Source organism: Bos taurus, chromosome 19 (genome assembly GCF_002263795.3).
Source record: "Bos taurus isolate L1 Dominette 01449 registration number 42190680 breed Hereford chromosome 19, ARS-UCD2.0, whole genome shotgun sequence".
Lineage (NCBI taxonomy): Eukaryota > Metazoa > Chordata > Mammalia > Artiodactyla > Bovidae > Bos > Bos taurus.
In genome coordinates, this window is record NC_037346.1 from 43,230,839 (window position 1) to 43,254,396 (window position 23,558).

Genomic DNA, 23,558 nt, shown 5'->3' on the forward strand with positions numbered 1-23,558 from the left:
TGAACTGAGAACTTCCAGATGTTTAAGCTGAGTTTAGAAAATGCAGAGGAACCAGAGATCAAGTCGCCAACATTCGCTGGATCCTAGAGAAAGCAAGGGAAACCCAGAAATACCTCTACCTCTGTTTCATTGAGTCGGCTCAAGCCTTTGACTGCGTGGATCATAACAAACTGGAAAACTCTCAAGGAGATGGGAATACCAGACCATCTTACCTGTCTCCTGAGAAACCTGTATGCGGGTCAAGAAGCAACAGTTATAACCTTCCACGAAACAAGTGACTGGTTCAAAATTGAGAAAGGAGTCCGACCAGGCTGTTTCTTGTCACCCTGTCTATTTAACTTTTACGCGGAGCACGTCATGCGAAATGCCGGGCTGGATGAGTCACAAGCTGGAACCAAGATCGCCGGGAGAAATATCAATAACCTCAGATCTGCGGATGATATCACTCTAATGGCAGAAAGGGACGAGAAACTAAAGAGCCTCTTGCTGAGGGTGAAGGAGGAGAGTGAAAGAGCTGGCTTAAAACTCAACATTGGACTTCCCTGGTGGCCCAGCGGTTAAGAATCTGCTTGCCAATGCAGGGGACATGTGTTCAATCCCTGGTCCAGGAAGATGCCACAGGCCACGGGGCAACGAAGCCCCTGCGGCACAACTACTGAGCCCGCACTCTAGAGCCCATAAGCCACAAGTAGAGAGTAGCCCGCGCTCGCAACTAGAGAAGGCCTGCATGTGTCAACAAGGACCCAGTGCAGCCAAAAGTAAACCCATAAATAATTTGGAAGAAAAACACCTCAGTGTTAAAAAAGAAAGAACGAAAGAAAACAACACTAAGATCATGACATCTGGTCCCATCACTTCCTGGCAAATAGAAAGGGAAAATGTGGAAACAGTGACAGATTTCCTCTTCTTGGGCTCTAAAATCACCGAGGATGGTGACTGCAGCCAGGAAATCAGAAGACGATTGCTTCTTGGCAGGAAAGCTGTGACAAACCTAGACAGTGTGTTAAAAAGCAAAGGCATCACTTGGTCAACAGAAGCCCGTACAATCAAGGCTGTGGTCTTTCCAGTAGTCATGTACGGGTGTGAGAGCTGGACCATAAAGAAGGCAGAGGCCGAAGAACTGATGCTCTGGAACTGTGGTGCAGGAGAAGACGCCTGAGCGTCCCTTGGACTGCAAGGAGATCAAACCAGTCCACCTTAAAGGAAGTCAACCCTGAATTCTCCTTGGAAGGACTGGTGCTGAAGCTGAAGCTCCGATACTATGGCCACCCGATGCGAAGAGCTGACTCCTTGGAAAAGATCCTGATGCTGGGAGAGATTGAAGGCAGAAGGAGTAGAGGGTGACAGAGGATGAGAGGGTAGGGTGGCATCACCGGTTCACTGGACATGACCTTGGAAAATCTCTGGGAGATGGTGAGGGACAGAGAACCCTGGTGTACTGCAGTCCATGGGGTCAAGGAAGAGTTGACACGACTTGGCACTGAACAATAGGAACAGTTTCGGCTAAGCGGGGTGTGAGAGGAGGGTTGGGGTGGAGGGCGGAGAGGGATAAGGCCTGGAGCAAGTGGGGTTGTGGGTAAGCGGAGTTAAAAAAGCATGTCCATATTTACGTGTGTGTGTGTGTGTGTGTGTGTGTGTGTGTGTGTGTGTGTATGTATTTGTATATGACACGTCTGTCTGGCGCTAGATACTCACAAACTCAAAACCATCTTGGGGCACAGAGGGGCGCCTCTGCTGGCAGAAGGGAGGGGGATGGCTGAAAACGGGCCCACGTTAGGTTTTCTTAGAACCGAGATTCCCACCAGGAGATGACGGCTCAGAGAAGTGTCTGGCAAAGTCACTGTTTCTCCCTAGTGTTTGCTAGTTGAGGGCTGACTCCTGCCAGGCATGTCCAGAGGGGGCCTCCGAGCTAATCTGGCCGGCACGTTATTAGGGTTCCCTGAGAAGGTGTGAAAGAGATCACCCCCCGTCCCACCCTCTCCCTCCCACAGGAGAGAGGGAAAACCCAGGGCGGCAGGGAGTCACGGAGCCAGGAGCCGAGGCAGGGTCAGGCGAGGCCGTGACCCCAGGTGCCACCCACCCTTATAGAAACGCTATAAGTTTGTGGGCCTGGCGCCAGCAAACCGGCGCGTGTGTCGCCAGCAACTCTGCGCCCCTCCAAGTCGCCTTCCTCTTCTGGTGGCTTCCCCCTCGGAGGCACCATCAGTGAGCGGGGCCTGTGCTCCAGGACCGGGCGAGGTCTTGGGACACGGTGGTCAACCCCGCAGGTCGGCTGCCTGCTAGCCGTGTGACCCAGGGCAAGTTTCTTAGCCTCTCTGGTCTCGTTGATCACGACAGTGAAACGAGGATGATAACAGCGTCAATCCTCTCTAGGGTGTCCAGTAGCCAAGTGGGTGTGATCATAGCAAAGAATGCAGGGCAGTGACTGCCAGGTGGCTGTCCTGCGGGGCAGTCCCCGGGGTGGGGGGTGGGGGGTCTTTCCCCTCAGGTCTGACAGAACTAGAGAGTCGGTCAGGGGGAGGGCCGACTGTGCTAGTTTCACAGAACCTGCAGCTCTCTAGGGGCTTTGCGGAGACCGGAGAAAAGACAAGAGCGCCCGCCTGGTGATGTGAAAGTCGCTCAGTCGTGTCCGACTCTTTGCCATCCCGTGGACTGTAGTCTACCAGGCTCCTCTGTCCGTGGAATTCTCCAGGCAAGAATACTGGGGTGGGTAGCCGTTCCCTTCTGCAGGGGATCTTCCCTACCCAGGGATGGACTCCAGGTCTCCCACAGATCCCCTGCAGGCAGATTTCACCACCAGGGAAGCCCAACGGTACTGGAGCGGGTAGCCTATCCCTTCTCCCGGGGATCTTCCCGACCCAGGAATCGAATTGGGGTCGCCTGAATTGGAGGCAGATTCTTTACCAGCTGAGCTACCGTCCCAGGGTCTCAGTTAAGGAGCCTGGCCGGGACCGTGGGAAGGAGTCTGGTGTCTGGCGGCCTGGGGCTCACGCGGCTCCCCCGGATGCACAGCCACGACCCCGGGCTCACTTCGGGCTTCGGGAGCACCCGGACCGTTCTTGTCCTGCAGCTCCCGCGCCCCAAGCACAGTCCCCCTGCCTTCGGACCGGAGCTGGCACCTGTGATGCATGGGCAGAGCCTGAGGATGCTGGCCGCGCCCTCAGGGTGGAGGAGGGTGGGTCATGCACATAGAGAGTCATTGTCCCGGGAAGGATGGGGGCCAGGGAGCCAGAAGAGATGTGAGAATTGACCAGAATGTGGAGAACAAGTTGTTTCACTGGTCTGGAGCGGACATGGGCTAGAGAGCCAGGAATGTTGACTGACGACTGACGGGTAGGTTGCTCACGGTGAGCTGAATGGAGAGGAGGGGAGGATGGTGGCTGCCACCTGAAAGAGCACCATTGCTTCTCCGCCTTTTGGCTGAGATCGAGTGTAGTATCTGTTCTTTACCGGCTTAACATCTGATACCTCCTCTATCTGGGAACAATACTGTTAAGGGAGTTTTGGGGGCAAGCAGTTGGCATCGGAGCCTGCTCTGTGTTGCAGCACTTCCCAGGAATGGTGCATTCTCTCTGAGGACAAAACCGGCACCCCCAAATGGTAGACTTGTTTCTTTTCTGGCCTTTCTCCTCGGAAGATTTCTCTTCTCTTTTGTGTTTTTCACTTGGGCTGTGGGGTTTGTGTGGCTTTCCCCCTGTCTTTGTTTTGTTTTCTTTTAGGCTGATTTTGATTCTTTCAGTTTGATTCAATTGCTTAGTTGTGCTTGGCTTTTCCCTGTCTATTTCCTGTGGTGACCCAAGGGCGAAAGAGCAGATAAAACCTACGAGAGTCTTCTTGGAATGCAGGAACAGAAAAACCAGACCATTATCGGCCTTTCCTTCCCCCATGTTGTAACCATTAATGGATTTCAGGTCCTCGTGAGCAGTATAACCTGTCTCCCCTCCTACCGCATAGGGAGAAGATATTTGCCTCACTGTTCCCTCCAACCCAGTGACCCGCAAGACCCCTATCCCACTCTGTGTACCCTGGGTATAAAAGTGGACTGTGGACTCCTGCTCAACGTCGGGTCTCTCTTGAGCCGGCCCACTGTTCTAACAGCGTCTCCCATTCTAATAAACGTTATTTCCCTCTCATTTTGTCTCATGTCTGGAAATTCTTTTCCAACCTGCGCCCGGGCCGCGACACTTCCCTGTTCATCACTAACTCCCAGAGCTTGCTCAAACTCGTTTGGCTGATGCCATCCAACCATCTATCTCATCTTCTAGCCTCCCTTTCTCCTTCTGCCTTCGATCTTTCCCAGCGTGAGGTCTTTTCTAAAGAGTCAATCGTTTGATTCTTTAACCTTTAGGTTTCATTTAGGAAGCTTCCCCCCGCCACCATCACCACCCCCCCACCCCCGCCATCCGCCCCTTGTTTTTTTTTTTTTTTTAATCTGCAGACTGGTTTCTGGAACGGTCTTTTCTATTGTGCCATAGGAGTGAGTTGTTCCTGTCTGAACTTTTGGTCTTTTCCTGTGTGCTTTGTACAGAAGGCGCTGTCCTAAACTCACAGGCAACAGAGATTTTGGAAGCCCCGACACTCAGGTCTGAAGCGATCAGGGTGAGTCTCATCAGGCTCCATCCTCCTCTCTCGTGCTTCGCACCCATCTCTTCTGTCTCCCAAGCTCCTCCATATCTCCTGAAACTCGGTTATCTGCCAGATCTCCCATATATTGGCTGCCGTTTGTTTCTGGTTCCGACTCCAGTTGGTCCCAGAGAGGACGGCGGACTAATGCCTCACAATAACTTTCTTATTGGGGTCTAGAGGCCAGGTTCTTTCATGGAACCAGAGAGAGGGAAGCGATGAGGAAGCAAAGTACAAAAAAGGCCGAGGAGAGAGGGAGAGGCGGAGAGGAATAAACTAAAAGGGGCCATCAGTCTTGCAAAAGCATCTCCTGGGATGGCCAGCGTTGCGGGGTGGGGGTGGGGGATATGCGGATCTCTTCTTTGGTAGAGTCGTGCACACAGGTGGGTAGGGTCAGATCAGCCCTCCTGTGAGCCGACCAAAGATGCTTTTAACAGTCGGGCAGAGGGGCACGGTTCTCTGGGGGCAGGCCATTGTGTACGATGATAATAACAAAAGCAACGAAAACCCAAGGTTAAAGTCCAACACGGAGTCAGAATTGGTTCTACCCTGGACCGTTTCCTAGATATGCCTGGTTCACTCACGCGCCCTCCGCCCCTCACATTGACCCCAACCGACAGTTAGCTGGACGGTGACCATTCTCTGGTAGAAATACCACCCGACGTGGCCGCGCAAGAGAATAGCTTGGACACCCCCTCCGATGTAGGCGTAGGCGATTGAATTCAGGTTTCTTCGGGTAGCCCTAAGACTGGCTGGGCCCGACCAAACAAATTACAGGCCAATGTCGTCCTCCCTGCAAAGGTCTTTCCTCACAGGGAAGGAAAATTTTCCCTTCTAGACCTACTGTGGGTTCGGGTGTGGTGTGGTGGTGGGGTGGTGTCCAGGGCTCTCGTTGAGATCATACTTGGGTCCCGGGCACCAGGCACCACCGAACGGCCATGGTGAGGCGGGAGGTACCTGCCGCTCCCCACCCCCATCCCAGGGTAAAGCAGTTGGAGATGCATTCTCTATTGACCAAAAGCTTCCAAGAGGCCAAGGGCAGGGCAATGAGGGCGAGCGGGCTGGGCGAGCGCCCAGACCACACATTTCTCTTTCTGGAAGTCAGGAGACCTCCCAGACCACACAGGCCCAGAGAGGCTCCTTGGAGGTCAAAGGGGAGTGATGCTAACTAACGCTAGGCTACCCACAGGCCTCTTGGGTAGAATCCAGTTTGGCTAAGAGATGCATGCACGCCTATGGAAGGACCCTGAGATATACCACATATGGCCTGTGAACCAAATGAATCCAAATGATCGGCCAAAGGAAACCTAGAGAAATGCCTCGTAAAAGCAGTTCAAGGGACTTCCCCGGTGGTCCGGTGGTTAAGACTTTGCCTTCCAACGCAGAGGGTGAAGGTTCGATCCCTGGTGGGGGAGCTATGATTCCCACACGCCTTGTGGCCGAAAGACTTAAAAAATAAACTCAAAAAGTAATTCAAGCCACTACAAGGGCGCGATTCGGGGACTCTCCCTCTGCGTCTGCCCGTGTGCCTACCCACACATAGCGTACTCTTTTCCTCTTAATAAATGCCCCACTTGTTCCACTACTTTCCGTCTCCCTGGGAATTCCTTTGTGCAGAGCCGAAGGGCCAGGGTCCTCGTCACTGACCACGGGTCTAGTGGCTAGGACCCGGGGCTTTCACCGCCGCGCCCCAGCCCCAACCTCCGGCTGGGAACCCAAGCGCCGCTCCAAGCCACTGCGGGCCTAGGTCTCCCGAGATCAATTGGACCGGACTGTCTCAGGAGGGGCCCGAGGCTCGCTGTACTTCCAAGCTCCACAGGTGTGTCCGAAACAGAAGGGAAGGGGGCAGGGCACAACTTCTGAAAGTGTGGCATAGCCCGAGGACACAACAGACATTCATTAGAATCACATGGGTCTAAGACGGGCTTCCCTGGTGGCTCAGATGGTAGGAAGAATCTGCCTGCAATGCAGGAGACCGGGTTCGACCCCTGGGTCGGGATGATCCCCTGGAGAAGGGAATGGCTGCCCACTCCAGTATTCTTTGCCTCGAGAATCCCACGGACAGAGGAGCCTGGCGGGCTGCAGTCCGTGGGGGTCTAAGCTGGCAGAGAAGTCAGCTTCGAGCAGACCTTGATTCTCAATCAGCAAGCTAAAGGACCTGCCCAGAGGCGCCATGACAGTTCCAAGGCACTGTCAAAAGACCAAAAAGTGGGCAGTGGCCCAATTCCTGGAAACCTCCACCCCTTCCCCCAAATAGTTGGAATGATCCTCCCACTCACTGTCGGTGCCCAGTCGCTCCGTCGTGACCCCACGGACTGCAGCTCGCCAGGCTTCCCTGTCCTTCCCCATCTCCCGGAGCTGGCTCAAGCTCACGTCCTTTGAGTCGGTGACGCCACCCAACCATCTCATCCTCCGTGGTGCCCTTCTCCTTCTGCCTTCAATCTTTCCCAGCAGGAGGGGCTTTTCCAGTGGGTCAGCTCTTCGCCTCAGGTGGCCAAAGCATTGGAGCTTCAGCTTCAGCTTCAGCATCAGCCCTTCCAATGAATATTCCGGGTTGATTAGCCTATCAGCTGATCAACTCATTAGCCTGTGAAATTACCCGGCCCATGAAAGCTCACCATGCCACGTCTGGAGGCCGCCACACTCGCCCTCTGTGATGGCCCACACTCTGCCTATGGAATGTGTTTCTCTCTGAATCAATCCACTTCTTACCTATCATTGTGTCTCTCACTGAATTCTCTCTTCGATAGGACATGGAGAACCTGAGCTTCATCAGCTCTTGAAACGAGGTACCGTGGGTTTTGGCTCGGTCGGAGGCCCAGCCACGTGGATTGGAGTCCCGACCTGGGTTTGGCCGGGTTCGAGTCCCGGGCTGAGGTAGAGGGCTTCGTTTCGGCTGCCCGGCGTGCCTCCGGAAGCACTGCTCAGAGGCCCACGTGTTCTGACACACTGACTTTTCCGTGACAGGGAAAAGGTTCGATGGGCTCCCGCGGATGCCGGTCGACTCGGCGTAGGACGGCGCCAGACCGGTTTGGGGTATAACCCGCCGCGGGCACTCGGTGGACAGTGGACGCGTGAGGAAACACCGAATTCGAGGGTTGTGTCACGGACAAGAGTCCACCCAGTCTGGTGGGGAGGCCTGTGGCCCCGTCCTGGAAAATGTTGAGCGCAAGCCCCATAGAATTCCGGGTCGCATCTCCCCATCCCCCTACCCCAAATTTGTCCTGCGTACGTAGACTGAGGACCCCTGCCAGATTCCCCCCCGCCGCCCACCACCACCACCACCACCACCACCACCACCACCACCACCACCAGGACACAACACACAGGCACCTAGGGGGTCCGAAAAGATCGACAAGCCACATGATGAGGCTTCCCAGGGAGAGCGGGGTGGCCCTCCGCGGTAGACTAAGAGCCGGGAAAGGAGGCCAGGTCGGTGTTCTGATGGTGGTGAGAAATGGAACACTTCCCTCCGCATCGGTAAACAAGGACGTCGCAGTCATCAGCAATCGCGGCCACCACGGGAGGGCGGGCCGGTGAGCCCTGCTCGGGACTGAAAGACTACCTGCCGTCTAGCGGCCATCCCACTGCGGCCACTCCCTCCAGGTGAGCCCCGAGGAAGCCCGGGACGTGAAAAGCACAGGATGGTGGCCCCGGAGCGCTGAGATGCGCATCAAAGGCATGATTTCCGTGAGCCCAGGCTCGAGCATCTCCCCATGTATGGAAACGCGCTAAATTCCTTAACTTGGGATGCCTGGTTTTCTTTCATATACAGAATAGGAAACACCTTTTGACGTTCAGACCGCCTGCCCTTTGTGGCAAAACTTGTGTGTCACCTGGCTCCTCCCGCCACCGCCCACCTCCTCCTGGCGGTTCTCTCAGGGTCGCTTCAGACGCTGACCCCGGGGCTGGAAGTCCTAAATATTCCCGCTGAATAAAACGCAAGTCTCAACTTCTAGGTCGTGGATTTTTTTTTTTTTTTCTTTTTCTTTTTAAGTGGACAGTGCTGAGCAGAGGGGCGGCCGGCGGGAGACTTTTCTCATCAGCTTGCCGGGGTCCAGGGTGAGAGGGGACGAGGGAAGGGCGAGGCTTAGCAGCTCTCGGCCATAACCTCAAGGCAGAGTCAGACTCTCCATCACACACCGCCAGCTGCTTTCTCCTCCGTGAAACTCGGGTACAGAGGGGTCAGAGAAGCGCCTTGATCTGAGCTAGGAGGGCTCCGGCCTGGGTAGAGGTGGGGCACGGCAGGGCCGTGCTGGTTCCCCCCGGAGAAGCTGAAGCCAGCCGGCCCAGTCTGGGATACGGAAGGAGTCTGTGAGGGGAGAGACGTGGGGTTGGGGGATGATGACTGTAAGAAAGAGCCCACTAGAAGCAAGCGTTCCCCGGAGCAGCTGTGAGGCCCAGATCACACCCTCGCGGCGTCTCGGCGGGTCAGCGGGGTGCAGGCCACGGCCCTCCTTCCCCCAGCGTGCCCCCTTGCTTTGCACCTCTGCGTTCTCGCCCACGCTCTTGCCAAGAGCCTCCCAGAGGCTCTTGCCTCCAGGTTCGCCCCCTCATGTCAACATGACCGGCCAGCACACCGCCAGCGCCCCCAGTGAAACCCTAACCTGTCCCGTAGGCCGTCTCCCGGGTCTGGAAGGCCTTCCTGACTCGGCTGGCTTCCTGTCTGTTCTTCGCACCTTCTCACTTATTGGGTGTGTCCGGGTAGGGACCCCGAGCCACACGGGAGAGGCCTGGAGCCCTGAGGAGGTCACACCAGGTGGGAGCCGCACCCAGTCGTCCACCTCCCAACAGTTCCCTCGAGAGCTTCCCAGGTGGCGCAGTGGCAAAGACTCCGCCTGCCAGTGCGGGAGACGCAGGAGACGCGGGTTCGATCCCTGGGTCGGGAAGATCCCCTGGAGTAGGAAACGAAACGGCAACGCGCTGCAGTTACTCGCCTGGAAAATTCCATGGACAGAGGAGCCTGGCAGGCTACCGTCCACGGGGTCGCAAAGAGTCGCACGGGACTGAGCGACTGAGCACACACAGGGTCCCTTCCTCATCACACCGGCGGGGGTGGGGTCCCGGCCATTCGGCTCCTGGGCGGGACACGTCCGGGGCCGGGGAACAGGAGCGGTGTCTGGCCCTGGGACCCAGCACAGGCCCTGGTGGGTCGAGTCTCGGGTGGTTAATGACCGGTTGTCAGAACCGGTGGTGAAGGCGGCCAGCCCGGACCCCAGCTCCGACACTCACATCTGTGTACTCTCAGGCAAACCCATGTCCCAGGGGTAAAGGCAGGCGCCTTCTCGACTCGGCCTCCTGGTCGGGCAGAAGGTCGGTCCACTCCATAGTGCCCGTCACTTCCGGAACCGGCATCCGTTCTCCGGAGAAAGGTCATTCCTGTAAGGGATTCCTACTTGGCCTTGAAGGGTCACCTCTCAGTGTCGGGCTCTGTCTGATTGGGTGTACCACCCACCGTCTGCATGGACGGGATCGGTCAACCCGTGGCCTCGGAGTATCAAAGGTGGTTAGGGCTGTGAGCTCTGCTACATTTTAAAGGCAAGTCCAGGCCTATGACTCCAAAATGCACATGGGACGCCGTTGAGGCTTACAGGTGGCATCTCAAACAGGTGGTATGAAGGGAAAACTCGCTCATTCACACTGTGCTCCAGAGGAAGGTGGGGCGGTGGTCAAGAATCTGCCTGCCGACGCGGAGACGCAAGAGGCGCGGGTTCCATTCGTGCGCGTGGGGAAGATGCCCTGGAGGAGGAACAGGAAATGGCAACCCGCTCCAGGATTCTTGCCTGGAAAATTCCATGGACAGAGGAGCTTGGCGGGCCTACAGTCCACGGGGTCGCCAAGAGTCGGGCGCGACTGAACACGACCACCCAACCCCGGGAAAGTATCCCCCCGGCTGGACGACGTAGATGTTGAGGGAGGAGAAGAAGAAGACCTAGAGGAAGAGTTAGGAAATGACTTCATAAGTCCTTTCGACTCAAAATGTGAAAGATATCTTTTTTTAAATCGATAAATATGACGATATAAAAACGGAACCTTTAAACAATGCAATCATCATCACTTTAAGCAAAGCCCAACCGAAAAGCCGGCAGGAATAGGGAAGAGGGTCGAAGACCACCGACAGGGAGGTTACTAATAAGCTCACAGAGAGAAAATGTAAAGGCTTCTCTGAAACAGGATGGGACGCTCAACTTTATTTACCCACGAGAGAAAACCGCATATCCGAGCTAGGCCGAGGTACCGTTTTCACCTGAGAGATCCACCCCTCGCGCTTTCCCCACCCTCCACCGAAAAAGCATTCCCAAGGCTGATGCCACGCGGGGTTGTTGGCGAGGCTGGGGGACGAGGCGCTGCCGGAGAACGCTTGCCCTGCTCTTCCAGTCACCGTCCCTGATCTCCCGAGCTTCAGGGCTCCGTTGCGGCGAGGGTGGCCGGGACCGCCACGGCCCGCACCGCCGTGAGGGCACAAGGGGCACCCGAGCGGCCTCCGCAGAGCGCTGTGCCCCGGGGCCGGGCGCCCTTCGCAGACCCTTCAGTCCGTGCACCCCGACTGGAGCAAATTCCGCGGGAGCGCACCACGCACTGAGAAGCGGAGCTGCCAAGTGATCGCGACGGGCACTGTTCGATTCCAACGACTGTCCCCCAGGACATCCCTTGTCAGGACGCATCCCCCAACCCCCACCCCCACCCCCACCCCGCCGCCCCAGGGGACCCGAACTGTGGGGCAGAAGACGGGCGGGAGAACACGGACGCGAGCAGAGCGGCCGGGAGCAAGGAGGGGCGAGGGGGTGTGGTGCTGGCCGTTAGAGCCGCGGTAACCGTGACGGGTGTCGGGCACTAGCTCAGCGTGTAGGAGGCAATGGTTGCGAGTGCAGCGCGAGCCGGGGAATGAGCGACAAAAGCGAGTTCTTGATTTCTGGGGCTCGGTCCGTGAGAGCTGCTTCCGTGTCAGCGCTTCGCCCGCGGTCTCCGGCAGCCGCCCCTGGGTCGGGAGGCGGGCTCCGGGCGCGAGGAGGCGGTCCGGAGGGTGGAGTCCGCCCGCGGTAGCCCCGCCCCCTCGGGCGGCAGAAGGCGGAGCATGCAGATGAGAAATGGCTGTTCGGCGCGGGAATGGCGGAGCAATTAAGGACCTAGAACTTGTCCTTTCAAAGGTAGAGGACAAAAAGGCCTGCACAGGAGTCCGCTGACAGCACTGTCAACGACGCAAAAGGAATCAGACAGGGAGTGTGGTTCAGGGCGCTCACCGTGGGTTGAATGGGGATGGAGCGAGGGCGGCTGCGGCCAGGCTGAGGCAACCGGTATCGCTTCTCGGCCTTTTGGCTAAGATCAAGTGTAGTATCTGTTCTTATCAGTTTAATATCTGATACGTCCTCTATCCGAGGACAATATATTAAATGGATTTTTGGAGCAGGGAGTTGGAATAGGAGCTTGCTCCGTCCACTCCACGCATCGACCTGGTATTGCAGTACTTCCAGGAACGGTGCACCCCCCTCGGGGGAAATCAATCTTGGTACGAAAAGAGCAGACAGTCTGTCCTAAGGCTTGAGAGCCTATAGGAACAGTGAGACGAGGAAGTGCAGCTTGCTGGCCTTCTGTTTTGCTCCGCTTGTGTAAATTTTTATGGCCTTTGCGCTTGGGCGGTTTTTTCTTTACTCCTTGTGTTGTGGAGTGTTTTCCCGCTTTGGTTTGTTAGTCTTTAGAGGCGAGCGTTCTGTGCCCGGTGGGTTTTCAGAGGGTGTGTCGTTTTTTTCGCCTTCTTCTCGTTGTTTTATTGCTGCATGAGAGCCGGGAGACTCTTCGCTGGGAGGCTTCCGGGAGAAACGCGGCCTTACATAGATAAGCGTTCGCAGCAAAGTGTTTCTACCACCAGCGGTCCCGTAAGGAGTCTGCTCTCTTTTACAGGTATATGCATTTGCACTTTTGGCCCGAGACTATATAAGTAAGACCCCGAAGTGTGGCCGCAGCAGCTTTCCTTTTTGAAGGAGCCTGTGTTCAGTAACTTGTTCTTACTACAGGCATTTTTGAAGGAGCCCGCAGTTCAGTGACACTCCATCGACACGCTTGGAGGAGGAGGGGGAAGGGACGTTCGGTTCAGCTGAGGCCCTTAGCCGCAGACCCTCCAGCGAGGGCTCAGGGGCACAAAAGTGGCTCTTAAGTGCAGCACATGCATCTGGAAGCAACTCAAAGGATTTACAGGTAATGCCCGAAAGCAAGCAGTAGTTGGTATACATTTAGTGAGGGAGAGAGCATTTCCTTCTCCCACTGCTGAGATGGCGGAAGCTAGTCGAATTCCTCAGTATGAAAAGGAATACGCGGAAGGTATTAACTAGCCAGTGAGGGTCCTGGGGAAAATGAAAGGGAGCACCACCAAATACTGACCTGGAACAAGGATTCCAAGAGGGAGGTTTTAAATGCTCGTGTGATTACGTGAAGTGCTCGTGTTCCCGAGAGAATTATTGTAGCAGGAAGTAAGACATTCCATTTTCAAGGCCAACCGATCTTGACCTTATACAGTCAACTCCCTTCAAAACCTCTGGCACTAAAAATACCACCTCGTGTGCTTTCGCTAAGTGAAAGCTAGATTTTCTGGGTTTAGAAAGACTCCAACCCCTCAAAATGAAGAAATCGGTGCAGCTGACAGACTAAAAAGAGCGCGCTGGCTGTTCACCAAAATGGAACAGCCGGTCAGAACGGACTCCATGTATGACAGACATTTCAAATAGAGATACAACATGGAAGGAACTTCAGGTGACTTAACAGAACAGAGAACGTGCTGAAGGAGAAAGGGCCATGTATTCAATCACTGTAGCATTCTGGCTGATTAATAATAGCTCTGGTTTCTCCGCTGGAAGTAACCTCAACGCTCAAAAATAGTATCTCAACAGCTGAAAATGCAAAGACTGTGTGACCTTCTTTGTTTCTGTCTTTGCAATGTATGCCGTTTCGCAGTCCACGCCCTGAAAATGTATTTCTCCCAGAAAAGAGGGGGGAAGGGCTTGTATGTGCAGAACTAAAGGTATATTCTGTCAAAAACAAGAGGCGGGGGGTTGGGCTGATCCTGAAGCAGGAGAAAAACAAGAAGCGCATCCGCTCGCTCTAAAGTTTCTCTCCACTTGTACCGTCGAAACCGATTTCAAAAATACAAGCTAGAGTCGGTCTTGATGTCTAGCGAGCCCTCCGTCCCCGGTAGCCTGCGCCGCGCCAGCGCCGGCCTAGAGCCAGAACCGGAGCTATACAAGATGGCCGGCCAGGCAACCTGGGGGCATCGGTCCCCTCCAACAAATGGTGACATGCGGAGCCGGGGCTGTGGTCACCTTCCTCTTCATGACAACCCCCCCCCCCCCGACCCCTTCCCGTGGTGAAGATACTATGCTTGCAGTCTCAGCGCCCCTTGGTGCGCAGTGACTTGATGCCTCCCCCTCCAGACTCCGAAGCATCTCCGACGCCGAAGTGCCCTCCTCTCGCCCATCCACAGGGAAATAAGTGCCTCCTGGACAGTAGTGGGGTCCTGGAGCCCCTCTGCGGGCGGGCGAAGGCGCTTGAGTCCGTGTGCGACTCCTTGCGACCGTAGCCCGCCAGGCTCCTCGGTCCATGGGATTCTCCAGGCAAAAAGAATACTGGAGTGGGTTGCCATGCCCTCCTCCCGGGGATGGATGGATCTATCTTCCCGACCCAGGGATTGAGCCCGCCTCTCCTGGGTCTCCTGCACTGCAGGTGGACTCTTTACCGCCGAGCCACCAGGGAAACCCCAAAGCCCCTCTGCGCCACCTGCTTTCCGGACCCCACTCGCTCCACTGTCACCGAAGATGGCCTTGTGAAGATGGTGCGGCACGAGGGCACCGGGACCCTGTGGCATGGCCTCCCAGCCATCTTTGTTGATGACTGTCGGCCACTGCCACCTACTTCACCGCCTACGACCTTACTCAAGGCCTTCCTGTGTGGTGGAGCCCCGACCTCTTCCTCCGCGCACCCATGGTGGCTGGTCCGCGGGCCTGCCTGGGCACCGTGACTGCTATCAATCCCCTGGAGCTGGGCACGGACAAAGCCGAAGGCTCGGCACCCGTCGCGCTGGGAGCTGAGCACGTGCATCCGGCTGGTGCTCGCTCGGGCTGGGCTGGGCAGGTCCGGTCCCAGTGTCCCTTCGGGATGTGCCCTTCTCGGCTCTGTCTGTACTGGTTCAACTAGAGCTGGCCGACGTGGCTCAGGTCTAAGGACCGGACAGACCTTCGCTCCCTGGGCTTCGGCTTTTGTGTCTGGCGCCATCTCCTGGGCTGTGGCGGCCATCCTCCTTTCTTTTCAACGTGACGCAGAGAGGTGAAGCGGTGAATGACGGCCCCCGCACGCGACTGTCCACTTGGCTTCCCGGACCCCAGTCGGTCCGAGGATCAAGCATCAAGCCCACTTCACCCGGCGGCATTTATGAGCACTTGCTTGAGTCTCGCACAAAAAGCTTCCCCCAGAAACACTCAACCGGGAACAGCCTGTGAGATGTCGAAAAAAAGCAGGGAAGAGGAAGAGAAAAAAAAAAAAGAGAGAAAAAAAGGCAAGAGGCCTTTTTCCCTGGCTGTCCAGTGGCTCAGGATGCCCCGAGCCACCTACGGGCCAGCGGTCCGAGCCCTGGTTTGGGAGCACCCAACCTATACCGGGCTGGGCCGCCCACATGGGTGCGCTGTAACGGCCCGGCGGCCAAAAGTAGCAAACCTGCACCGTAAACGGGACCATGGCACACACGCCCCCGCAACCGCGAGTGCCACTGAGACAAAAAAATATATCTTTAACAGCAGCATACGCCGGCGGGAACCCAAGCCTGACCTCCCAGCTCGTCTCCCAGACAGTCTGTCTTTTGTGATGACACAGATTATTCCCCGTAGGGGGTGCACCGTTCCTGGAAGTACTGCAATACCAGGCCGATGCGTGGAGTGGACGGAGCAAGCTCCTATTCCAACTCCCTGCTCCAAAAATCCATTTAATATATTGTCCTCGGATAGAGGACGTATCAGATATTAAACTGATAAGAACAGATACTACACTTGATCTTAGCCAAAAGGCCGAGAAGCGATACCTTCGCCTCGGGCTTGGCCGCTACCGCCCTCCCCTCACCTCCATTTAGCTCACGGTGAGCAAAGTCGGCCTCAAACGAAGGCCCGCCCTCTCCCCTAGACTGCACGGTGTCCTAGTGCCACAACTTCTAAGACGTCCATCGTTCGTCGGGTCGTTTCATTTGTTGGGCGCCTTTAGGCTTTCTGGTCTCCCACGGCACCCCCCCCCCCACCCGCCCCCAGCAGACAGCCAAGCAATTTGCATGCCCCGCCCACACACGCGCCTTCTTCCTGCTGCGCGTGTGCGCCGTCTCGCGGTGGAACCGAAACAAGCGCGTGGCCCAAAGCTCCCGGAAACGCCCAGACCGAGAAAGACGCAAACCGTTCCAACCGGGTTTTTCTTTCCAGCATTTCTTTTCTTCTTAAAAATTTTTTCCCGAGCACATAGCTACGTACCCACCCACCACTCATCATCTTACTGTTATTTATTGTGTACACATACACGGATGAGTCGGCTATGTAGAAGTTCTCTTTCAACTTTCTAGATTTTTTTTTTTTTTTTTTTTTGATGAAAACAGTCCCACAGCATTTATTGTCATCTGGTGATAACATAAGGGTGAGCAGAACAATATGAATACATGTTTTAGAACTACATCTCTAACAAAGGACACCTAAAAAACCAACGGTATTGCCAAACAATTTCTCACTTCATCTGTCACTTCTAGTTGGAGACACTTTGGAGCAGAGTAATGTTATCTCCTTTTAGCATGATCCGACCCAGTTGTTTTCTTGACTTTGTTTTAGAATGAATCTCTTCTGCGTCATCTAATACGAGGTTCATACACTCATCAAAACCAATGATAGAGCCCTCTGTCCGCATATTCACTTGTTCATAAAGCCACACCCGAATCCGTGATCTATTTTGCAAGTATCTGAAGATGAGATTGATGGGCTGCACCATCACCTTCTGCACCTTCTGGCCCTGGCCCCGGTACGCCATGCTGGACGCTCACAAGCACCACAGTGCTCCACACTCAACTTTCTAGATTTTAATTCGTCTTGATTTACTAATGGCTTTCTTTCCAAGGTCTCTTTTCTTTTTCTTTTTGGCTACCCTGGCTCTTCTCCGGGTCATGTGGGAACTCAGTTCCTCGAGCAGCGATAGAACCCGCGGCCTAGCTTACATTGGGAGCGCAGGGTCTTCACCACTGTACTGCCAGAGAAGTCCCTGCGTCACTCTTTTCTATTTCCCTCAGACTCTCTCGGTATTTTATGTGGCTTTGCTGGACGGGAGCCAAGATATCCGCGACACAATTTGGGCTGCTCTTCCGTCAGCTGCTCGCCAGAGGCTTCCACGTAGGCCTCGCTCGGCTTGATGGGACGCTCCAGGAGAGAGAGTGGGAGGATTTCTCCCAGTCCAGATCGCCTGCGGACTCCTTGCCATAAGGCCGTGCCCCCATCGCAGCTGACCTGCCTTCTTGGCCGCTCAACTGCAAGCCTGCAAGTGGAGAACAGGGACACACCGACCGAGCAGAGCAGCTGCTGAGGCCTCTTCTGCCTTGAGGATACCCTCCTCTCCTGTCCACCCCAGCCCAACAAACTTCCTGGGGCGGAGGGGGCGGGCGGGTTGGGGGAGCGTGGAAACCGCTGAGTACTGGAGATCAGAAAGAGGGTGTAGGCAAGTGGAGACACACCTGCCAGCAGCTGTGGTGGCCTCCCGGAGTGCACGTGGAGCCCTTTTACCTGAAAGTAAGGGAACTTCCTCCCAGTTTTGGGATTCTCCCTGCATGTACAATTAGACAAAGCTAACTTTCTCAAAATTCTGACCCCTGCGAGAACCAAACTATGCCTAGGAAAAAGCTTGACGTAGAACGCAGTGTGTAAGTCATCCGTTTCTGTGCTCTAGCGCCCTCCAGCAGCAACTACGGAGCCTTTGTGCTGCAACTACTGGAGCCAGTGGGGTCAGAGCCTGTGCACCAGAAAGGTAGTCCCACCTGGCAGCAGCTAGAGAAAGCCTGTGAGCAGAAAGAGGACCCAGTGCAACCAAAAGTAAATACATTGATAATAATATTTATTGGAAAAATATTATTAATTGGATTAAATACTTTGGATTGGACTAATTACTTAGTTTGGAGTAAGATTTACTGAGCATGGCCCTACCCACCAGAACAAGACCCAGTTCCCCCACAGTCAGTCTCTCCCTCAGGAAGCTTCCATAAGCCTCTTCTCCTTATCCGTCAGAGGCAGACAGAAGGAAAGTACTAATATCATAAGAAAACTATGCAGATGAGCACTGTGGGACCACAGCCTTGTCTTAACTCAGTGAAACTGAGGGAGGAAAGGAACAGGCCGAGCTGACTCCATTTTGAGAAAGAAGGAAACTCCATCTTGCACTTTCAGTGAGCTTTGGACTATGTGCCTGTTAGCCATGGGGATAACATACCTACGGCCGAACTGGCCTCCTGGACTGATAAACACCAGATTCCATACCAAGATCTCCCGCGCCAAAAAGAATGCAAAACCCCCCGTGCAGTGTCACCTGTCATCTCATGGCACCCGTTGGTGTAGGCTACAATGTATAACCAGCTGACTCTCTGATTATGAAATCATGCTATACCTACTGGTGTCTCCCTTGAACACTTTCCAGGCTGGGTTTAAGGAATTTGGAAGAGAGAGATGCTCACCATCCGTACCCTCCCCTACTCCAGAGCCTGAGTTGTCCTGGGGAAAGGGACCTGGAATCATCTAAGCCCCTCATTACGTGCTGAGGAAACCAAGACTCCCAAGGGGAGGTGGCTTTTCCAAGCCAGTTCAGTTGTCAGGACAGGAGTCATGATGACTCTCAGCCCAGGGTTCAGCCCACCAGGCCTTGAGGGGGCCTCTCTCTCCAGGGTCATCCCTCCCATGGCCTCTGTTTTTCTCCTCTAAGAAATCCCTCTCCCCAGTAAAGGCCTGAGGGTTCAGTATTACCCAGACCTTGCCTGAAAGTACAGGGTTTTATAGGTATCCCTCCCAACCCCCAAAGTGTCGGGGACCGGAGACCCGGAAACTCCCGGCTAAGGCTGGGTGCTTGGTTCCCACACTCAAGGAAACTCTTGAGTACGTTTAGTCAATCCATCATATAGTCATGAATTATGGAGGATTTCCTGATTGCCTGCTGTATGTCAGGCACAGTGCTGGGCACTGCAGAGCTGCGGCTGAGAAGAACCAGCTTCTGGGCTCAGCGCTTAGTCTGGTGGGGAGACAGCTCTGAGGAAGACCCTCCACTCAGCAGCTGGAATCTGACCCAGGTCAGGGAGCCAATATGAGGAAGCGGTAGGTTCTAGCTAGTCTGTCTTACTGTCTGGAATGTTTCTTTGCCTCCTGGCCACTTAAACTTGCCTCTGATGTCACCACTGGAGAGGCCTTCATGAGCACCCCTCCCCCATGTAAAGTAGCTCTCCCCCCAGTCACTGTCCAGAACATTTCCGTTTTATTTTCCTCGATGGCTTATGTCACTGTCTGAAATGACTCTCGAGAGTCATTGTCTGTCTCTCCCTATTTCTCACTATAATGTTCACTCTATGAGGGCAGGTCCCGATCCATTTCACTGAGGCCTTCAACCTGGCAGGCACTCCATCCATGAATCCTCAAAGTAAGAACGTTTGAATGTTCTCTTTAGGAAATCCTCCAATGCATTCTGTCCTGGGCTGTGATCTTGTGGACAAGGTCTGCAGAAATGAGGCTGCAGGGAAACAAAATGGTCATTAATGGAGGAAGTTTCCATGGGCTCCAGGCTGGATGTGGAGATGGGGACTGGAATTCCCATTTAAAGGATACTGGACTGGGCCAGGCCCCGGTGTTGCCCTGACAAACTGGGTCCCTTCCTTCACCTCCTCCTTGCCATTTGTTTATCAACGCCTTTCCTGGCAAAGGCAGAGGATGATGGATGGAGGAGAGACTGCCAGTTTCAGGTGTCTTATCTTTAATCAAGTGACAGGTTCCCCCTTGGGTGAGAGGCCCAGGAGATGTAAGAGAGGAGCTAGGAAGTTTCAAAGTTTGTCGAGGAAACAAGATCTGTGAATCAGATATTGTTCACAGCCCACTTCAGCTAATTTCTAGCTGGGTGACTTTCACAAGTTACTTAACCTTTCTGTTCTTCAGTTTCTTCTTTTAGGGAAAATACACTTGGGTGGAGCAGAGAATTTAAAAAATTCCTAGACCTGAGGGTCTTCCCCTGAGGACTCCAGCAAACCCACACTGTTTCAGAGATGTTGGGTGTTGGGAGCAGAGCCTTGTCCACAGGATAGAAGAAATAATCCCGTATTAAAAAGAAACAAAAGTAGTAAATGATCTGGCAGCTCCGTATACAGTGTTTTGAAAGTTAAAGGAAATTTTGCATAATGTTGCTCCTTGGATATGACCCTCACAAGAAACAGTACTCCTAAGTAAACTGCCCCAACAGGGCAACAGAAAATCACACATTGATAAAACAGAAACCTTCACGAGACAGGTACCCAGAGCAAAACAAGGAAAACACTGAAAAAGATGTAACAAGCCTGTTGTTCATACTTTCTCTTTCCCCTGAGAGGGGTGCACTATTCCTGCAGGTACTACCATACCAGGTCAATGGGTGGAGTGGATGGAGTAAAGTTCTATTCCAACTCCCTGCTCCAAACATCCATTTACTAAAAAGTCCTGGCACAGAGGATCTGGTGTTGTTTCATGTTGTTCGGTTGCTAAGTCCTGTCTGACTCTTTGCAACCTTGTAGACTGCATCATGCCCAGACTTTCCGGTCCTTCAGTATCTCCTGGAGTTGCTCAAATTCATGTCCATTGATGTGGTGATGCCATCCAACCATCTCATCCTCTGTCTTCCTCTCCTGCCTTCAATCTTTCCCGGCATCACAGTCTTTTCCAGGGAGTGGGTTCTTCCCATCAGGTGGCCAAAGTATTGGAGCTTCAGCTTCAGCATCAGTCTTTCCAAGGACAATTCAGGGTTGATTTCCTTTAAGACGGACTGGTTTCATCTCCTTGTGGTCCAAGGGACTCTCAGGAGTCTTCTCCAGCACCACAGTTCCAAAGTTCTTCGGCCTCTGACATCTTTATAGTCCAACTCTCACATCCCTAAATGACTGCTAGAAAGACCACAGCCTTGACTATAGGGACCATTGTCGATAAAGTGATGTCTTTGCTTTTTAACACGCTGTCTAGGTTGTCATAGCTTTCCTGCCAAGAAGCAATCATTTTCTGATTTCCTGGCTGCAGTCACCATCCTCAGTGATTTTAGGGCCCAAGAAGAGGAAATCTGTCACTGCTTCCACATTTCCCCCATTCAATTAGCAATGCAGTGATGGGACCAGATGTCATGACCTTAGTGTTTTTACTGTTGAGGGTTTTTTAAAAAGTTAATTATTTATTTTTGACCGCACTGGGTCTTCCTTGATGCTAGAGTCTTCTCTAGTTGGCAGCGGTGGCTACTCTCTAATTGTGGTTTATGGGCTCTGGAGTACAGGCTCAGTAGTTGTGTTAAAGAGGCTTAGTTGTCTCAGGGCATGTGAAATCTTCCTGGACCAATATTTGAACCCATCCCTTGCCATTGGCAAGTGGATTCTTAATCATTGGTCTAGGAAGGAAGTCCAGTCCTGAGTTTTAAGCCAGCTTTTTCACTAACCTTCTTCACCCTCAGCAAGAGTCATTCCTTCTGGCTTATTTTGATTTGAACTTTGTGCTGAGCTGAAGAGCCTGCCTTGTATATCCAAAAGACATAGTGGCTCTTACTTTAGGCCCTTTCTTTTCTAAGTATTAACTTCAAGTAATAACACAACTTCTGCAATGGTACTCGTCTCTCTTTGTCAGGCAGTGATCTGTATAAACGAAATCCCAGTATAAACAACACACACACTGAGCTGAAAACCCATCATTTTAACCAAGACTGCAAGTGGATCTTGGTGGTTTTCAGCGGGAACTGCCTGAAGTCAGAAAACATGATTACAGAGGTAACGTTAGAAACTTGAAGAAAAGTAAATCAGGGGTGGGTACACGAAAGATGTCATGCCGCATCCCAGGAAGAAAAAAAACGAAGCATGTAGATAAACCAAAAAAAACCTCCCTGAGATAACCAAATCCTTTACAGGAAAGGGCCAGTTTCTGCCTTTGGGTACTTCAGTAAGTGTCCCCAAGGGGGTGCACCGTTCCTGGAGGTACTGCAATACCAGGTCGATGCGTGGAGTGGACGGAGCAAGCTCCTATTCCAACTCCCTACTCCAAAAATCCATTTAATATATTGTCCTCGGATAGAGGACGTATCAGATATTAAACTGATAAGAACAGATACTACACTTGATCTTAGCCAAAAGGCCGAGAAGCGATAGTGTGGCACTGCCCGCCGCTGTCACCGTCCGGCTGTCGTGCATGTTGCACTCAGTGTGACCGGGTCCCCGCTCACTCCAGGTCTCCCTTCCTTTGCCTCGTTGACAGTGCTATGGCGGCACTACACCAGACTCTCGGGCAGAAGTTGGATTTTCCACATTGTAAAAGAGAAATCCCGCATCTGCCGCGGCTTTGTGGTTCTCGGGCGGAAGCGCCGTCTCGAATCTGCATGCCCCGCCCTCTGTCGCCGAGAAGGCGTGGCTCCGGCGGGACCGCAGCGCCCTGGGGACGGCCTCGGGGCGGCGGCAGGGGAGCTCCTCCTTGGGGCTAGTGGAGAGGAGAGACCCGACCGGAGGGGGTGCGGGGTGGCCGTCGAGAGGGACCCGTGCGACGAGCTGTTGGCCGAGAGTTTTCCTGAAGACAAGGTCTCAAGACTCACTCTCTAGAAACGGCCGAACTGCAGTGTGTTACCCAGGCCGAACGCCTGCGAGGAGAGGGGCTCCCTAGGGTCGGGTGTGTGGAGGGGGCTTCCCGGCCAGGCGGAAGGCGGATGGCCCACAGTGGGGAAGGGAGGGGCGTGTGGATGCGGAGTGCGGGGCCGGGCCGCGGGAGGGGTTCACTCCAACTCCAGCGCCCGTGCTTCGGTGCCCCTACTAACCAAACGGATCCCGGGCTTCCTACCGAAAGCTCCCTCCGCCTAGGACCTCGTTTCCCTACCCCTCCTCCTCAGCTGTTGGCTAAGCTGGTGGCTCAGATTGTAAAGAATTCGCCTGTAATACAGGAAACCTGGGTTCTATTCCTGCTCGGGAAATCCTCTGGAGAAGGAAATGGCAACACACTCTGCTGTTCTTGCCTGGGAAATCCCATGGACAGAGTAGCCTGGCAACCTGCTGTCCAGGGGGTCGCAAAAGACTCAGAGAGGACTTAGCGACTAAACAACCACCACCACCATTCTGTTGATCTGAGCTGTCACAGCCACTAGCCACATGCCGCCAGGAAGCGCCCGGCAGGTGGTTCCTCCCAATTCAGAGGTATTGAAAGTGTAAAACACACATAGGCTTTCAAAGACTTAGTATTAAAAACTGGAAGATATCTCTGTAATGTTGATATTAATTACATATTGAAATGATGTTTTAGATATATCTTTTTTTCCTGGGGAGGAGCCTCCACAGGGTTTGGAAGAACCCTGAGGAGGGATGGAACCCAGGCCCTTGTCATCGAAGGCATGGAGTTCTATTCACTGGACCACCAGAGCATTTCTGAAATATCTTGAGTTAAAGAACATATTAAACTTAATTTCACTTGCTTCTCTTTATTTTTTTTTTTTTTTATGCCTAAGAATATTTAAGTTTACCTGCGGGATGGAATTCCCTGTCAGTCCAGTGGTTAGGCTTCAGTATTATCAGTGCAGGAGCCCAGGTTCCATCCTTGGTTGGGAACCTGGGGTCCCCAAAGCCACACAGCTTGTCCAAAGGGGGAAAAAAGTTACGTTGTGTGAACCACATAATTCTAATAGAAAGCACTGGTGCAGATGGAAGTGCTGAGAGA

At 53.8% G+C, this 23,558-nt stretch overlaps 1 protein-coding gene, 4 non-coding genes and 2 pseudogenes across 5 annotated transcripts; 4 read left to right on the forward strand and 3 right to left on the reverse strand.

Annotated features, from left to right (window-relative positions):
* The first annotated feature begins 3,400 nt into the window (after positions 1-3,400).
* LOC112442860 (U2 spliceosomal RNA) lies at positions 3,401-3,585 on the forward strand. Its single transcript, XR_003031148.1, has one exon. It is a non-coding gene; the product is annotated as a U2 spliceosomal RNA (small nuclear RNA).
* Positions 3,586-11,904: 8,319 nt separating this feature from the next.
* LOC132343080 (mitochondrial fission factor-like) lies at positions 11,905-14,263 on the forward strand (annotated as a pseudogene).
* On the forward strand, positions 11,921-12,111 carry LOC112442849 (U2 spliceosomal RNA). Its single transcript, XR_003031137.1, has one exon. It is a non-coding gene; the product is annotated as a U2 spliceosomal RNA (small nuclear RNA).
* Positions 14,264-14,266: 3 nt separating the features above from the next.
* On the forward strand, positions 14,267-15,621 carry LOC112442672 (probable mitochondrial glutathione transporter SLC25A39; annotated as a pseudogene).
* On the reverse strand, positions 15,490-15,680 carry LOC112442848 (U2 spliceosomal RNA). The gene has a single exon (XR_003031136.1). It is a non-coding gene; the product is annotated as a U2 spliceosomal RNA (small nuclear RNA).
* A 538-nt stretch (positions 15,681-16,218) lies between these two features.
* LOC112442575 (small nuclear ribonucleoprotein E-like) lies at positions 16,219-16,690 on the reverse strand. Its single transcript, XM_059878551.1, has one exon. It carries the CDS (start codon positions 16,657-16,659, stop codon positions 16,381-16,383), a length of 279 nt encoding a protein of 92 aa, XP_059734534.1. The 5' UTR covers positions 16,660-16,690; the 3' UTR covers positions 16,219-16,380.
* A 5,129-nt stretch (positions 16,691-21,819) lies between these two features.
* LOC112442845 (U2 spliceosomal RNA) lies at positions 21,820-22,010 on the reverse strand. Its single transcript, XR_003031133.1, has one exon. It is a non-coding gene; the product is annotated as a U2 spliceosomal RNA (small nuclear RNA).
* Positions 22,011-23,558: the final 1,548 nt, after the last annotated feature.

What these genes read in the sequence shown, in the direction of transcription:
- LOC112442575 (XM_059878551.1), bottom strand. Translation starts at nt 16,659, where the DNA reads ATGGCGTACCGGGGCCAGGGCCAGAAGGTGCAGAAGGTGATGGTGCAG.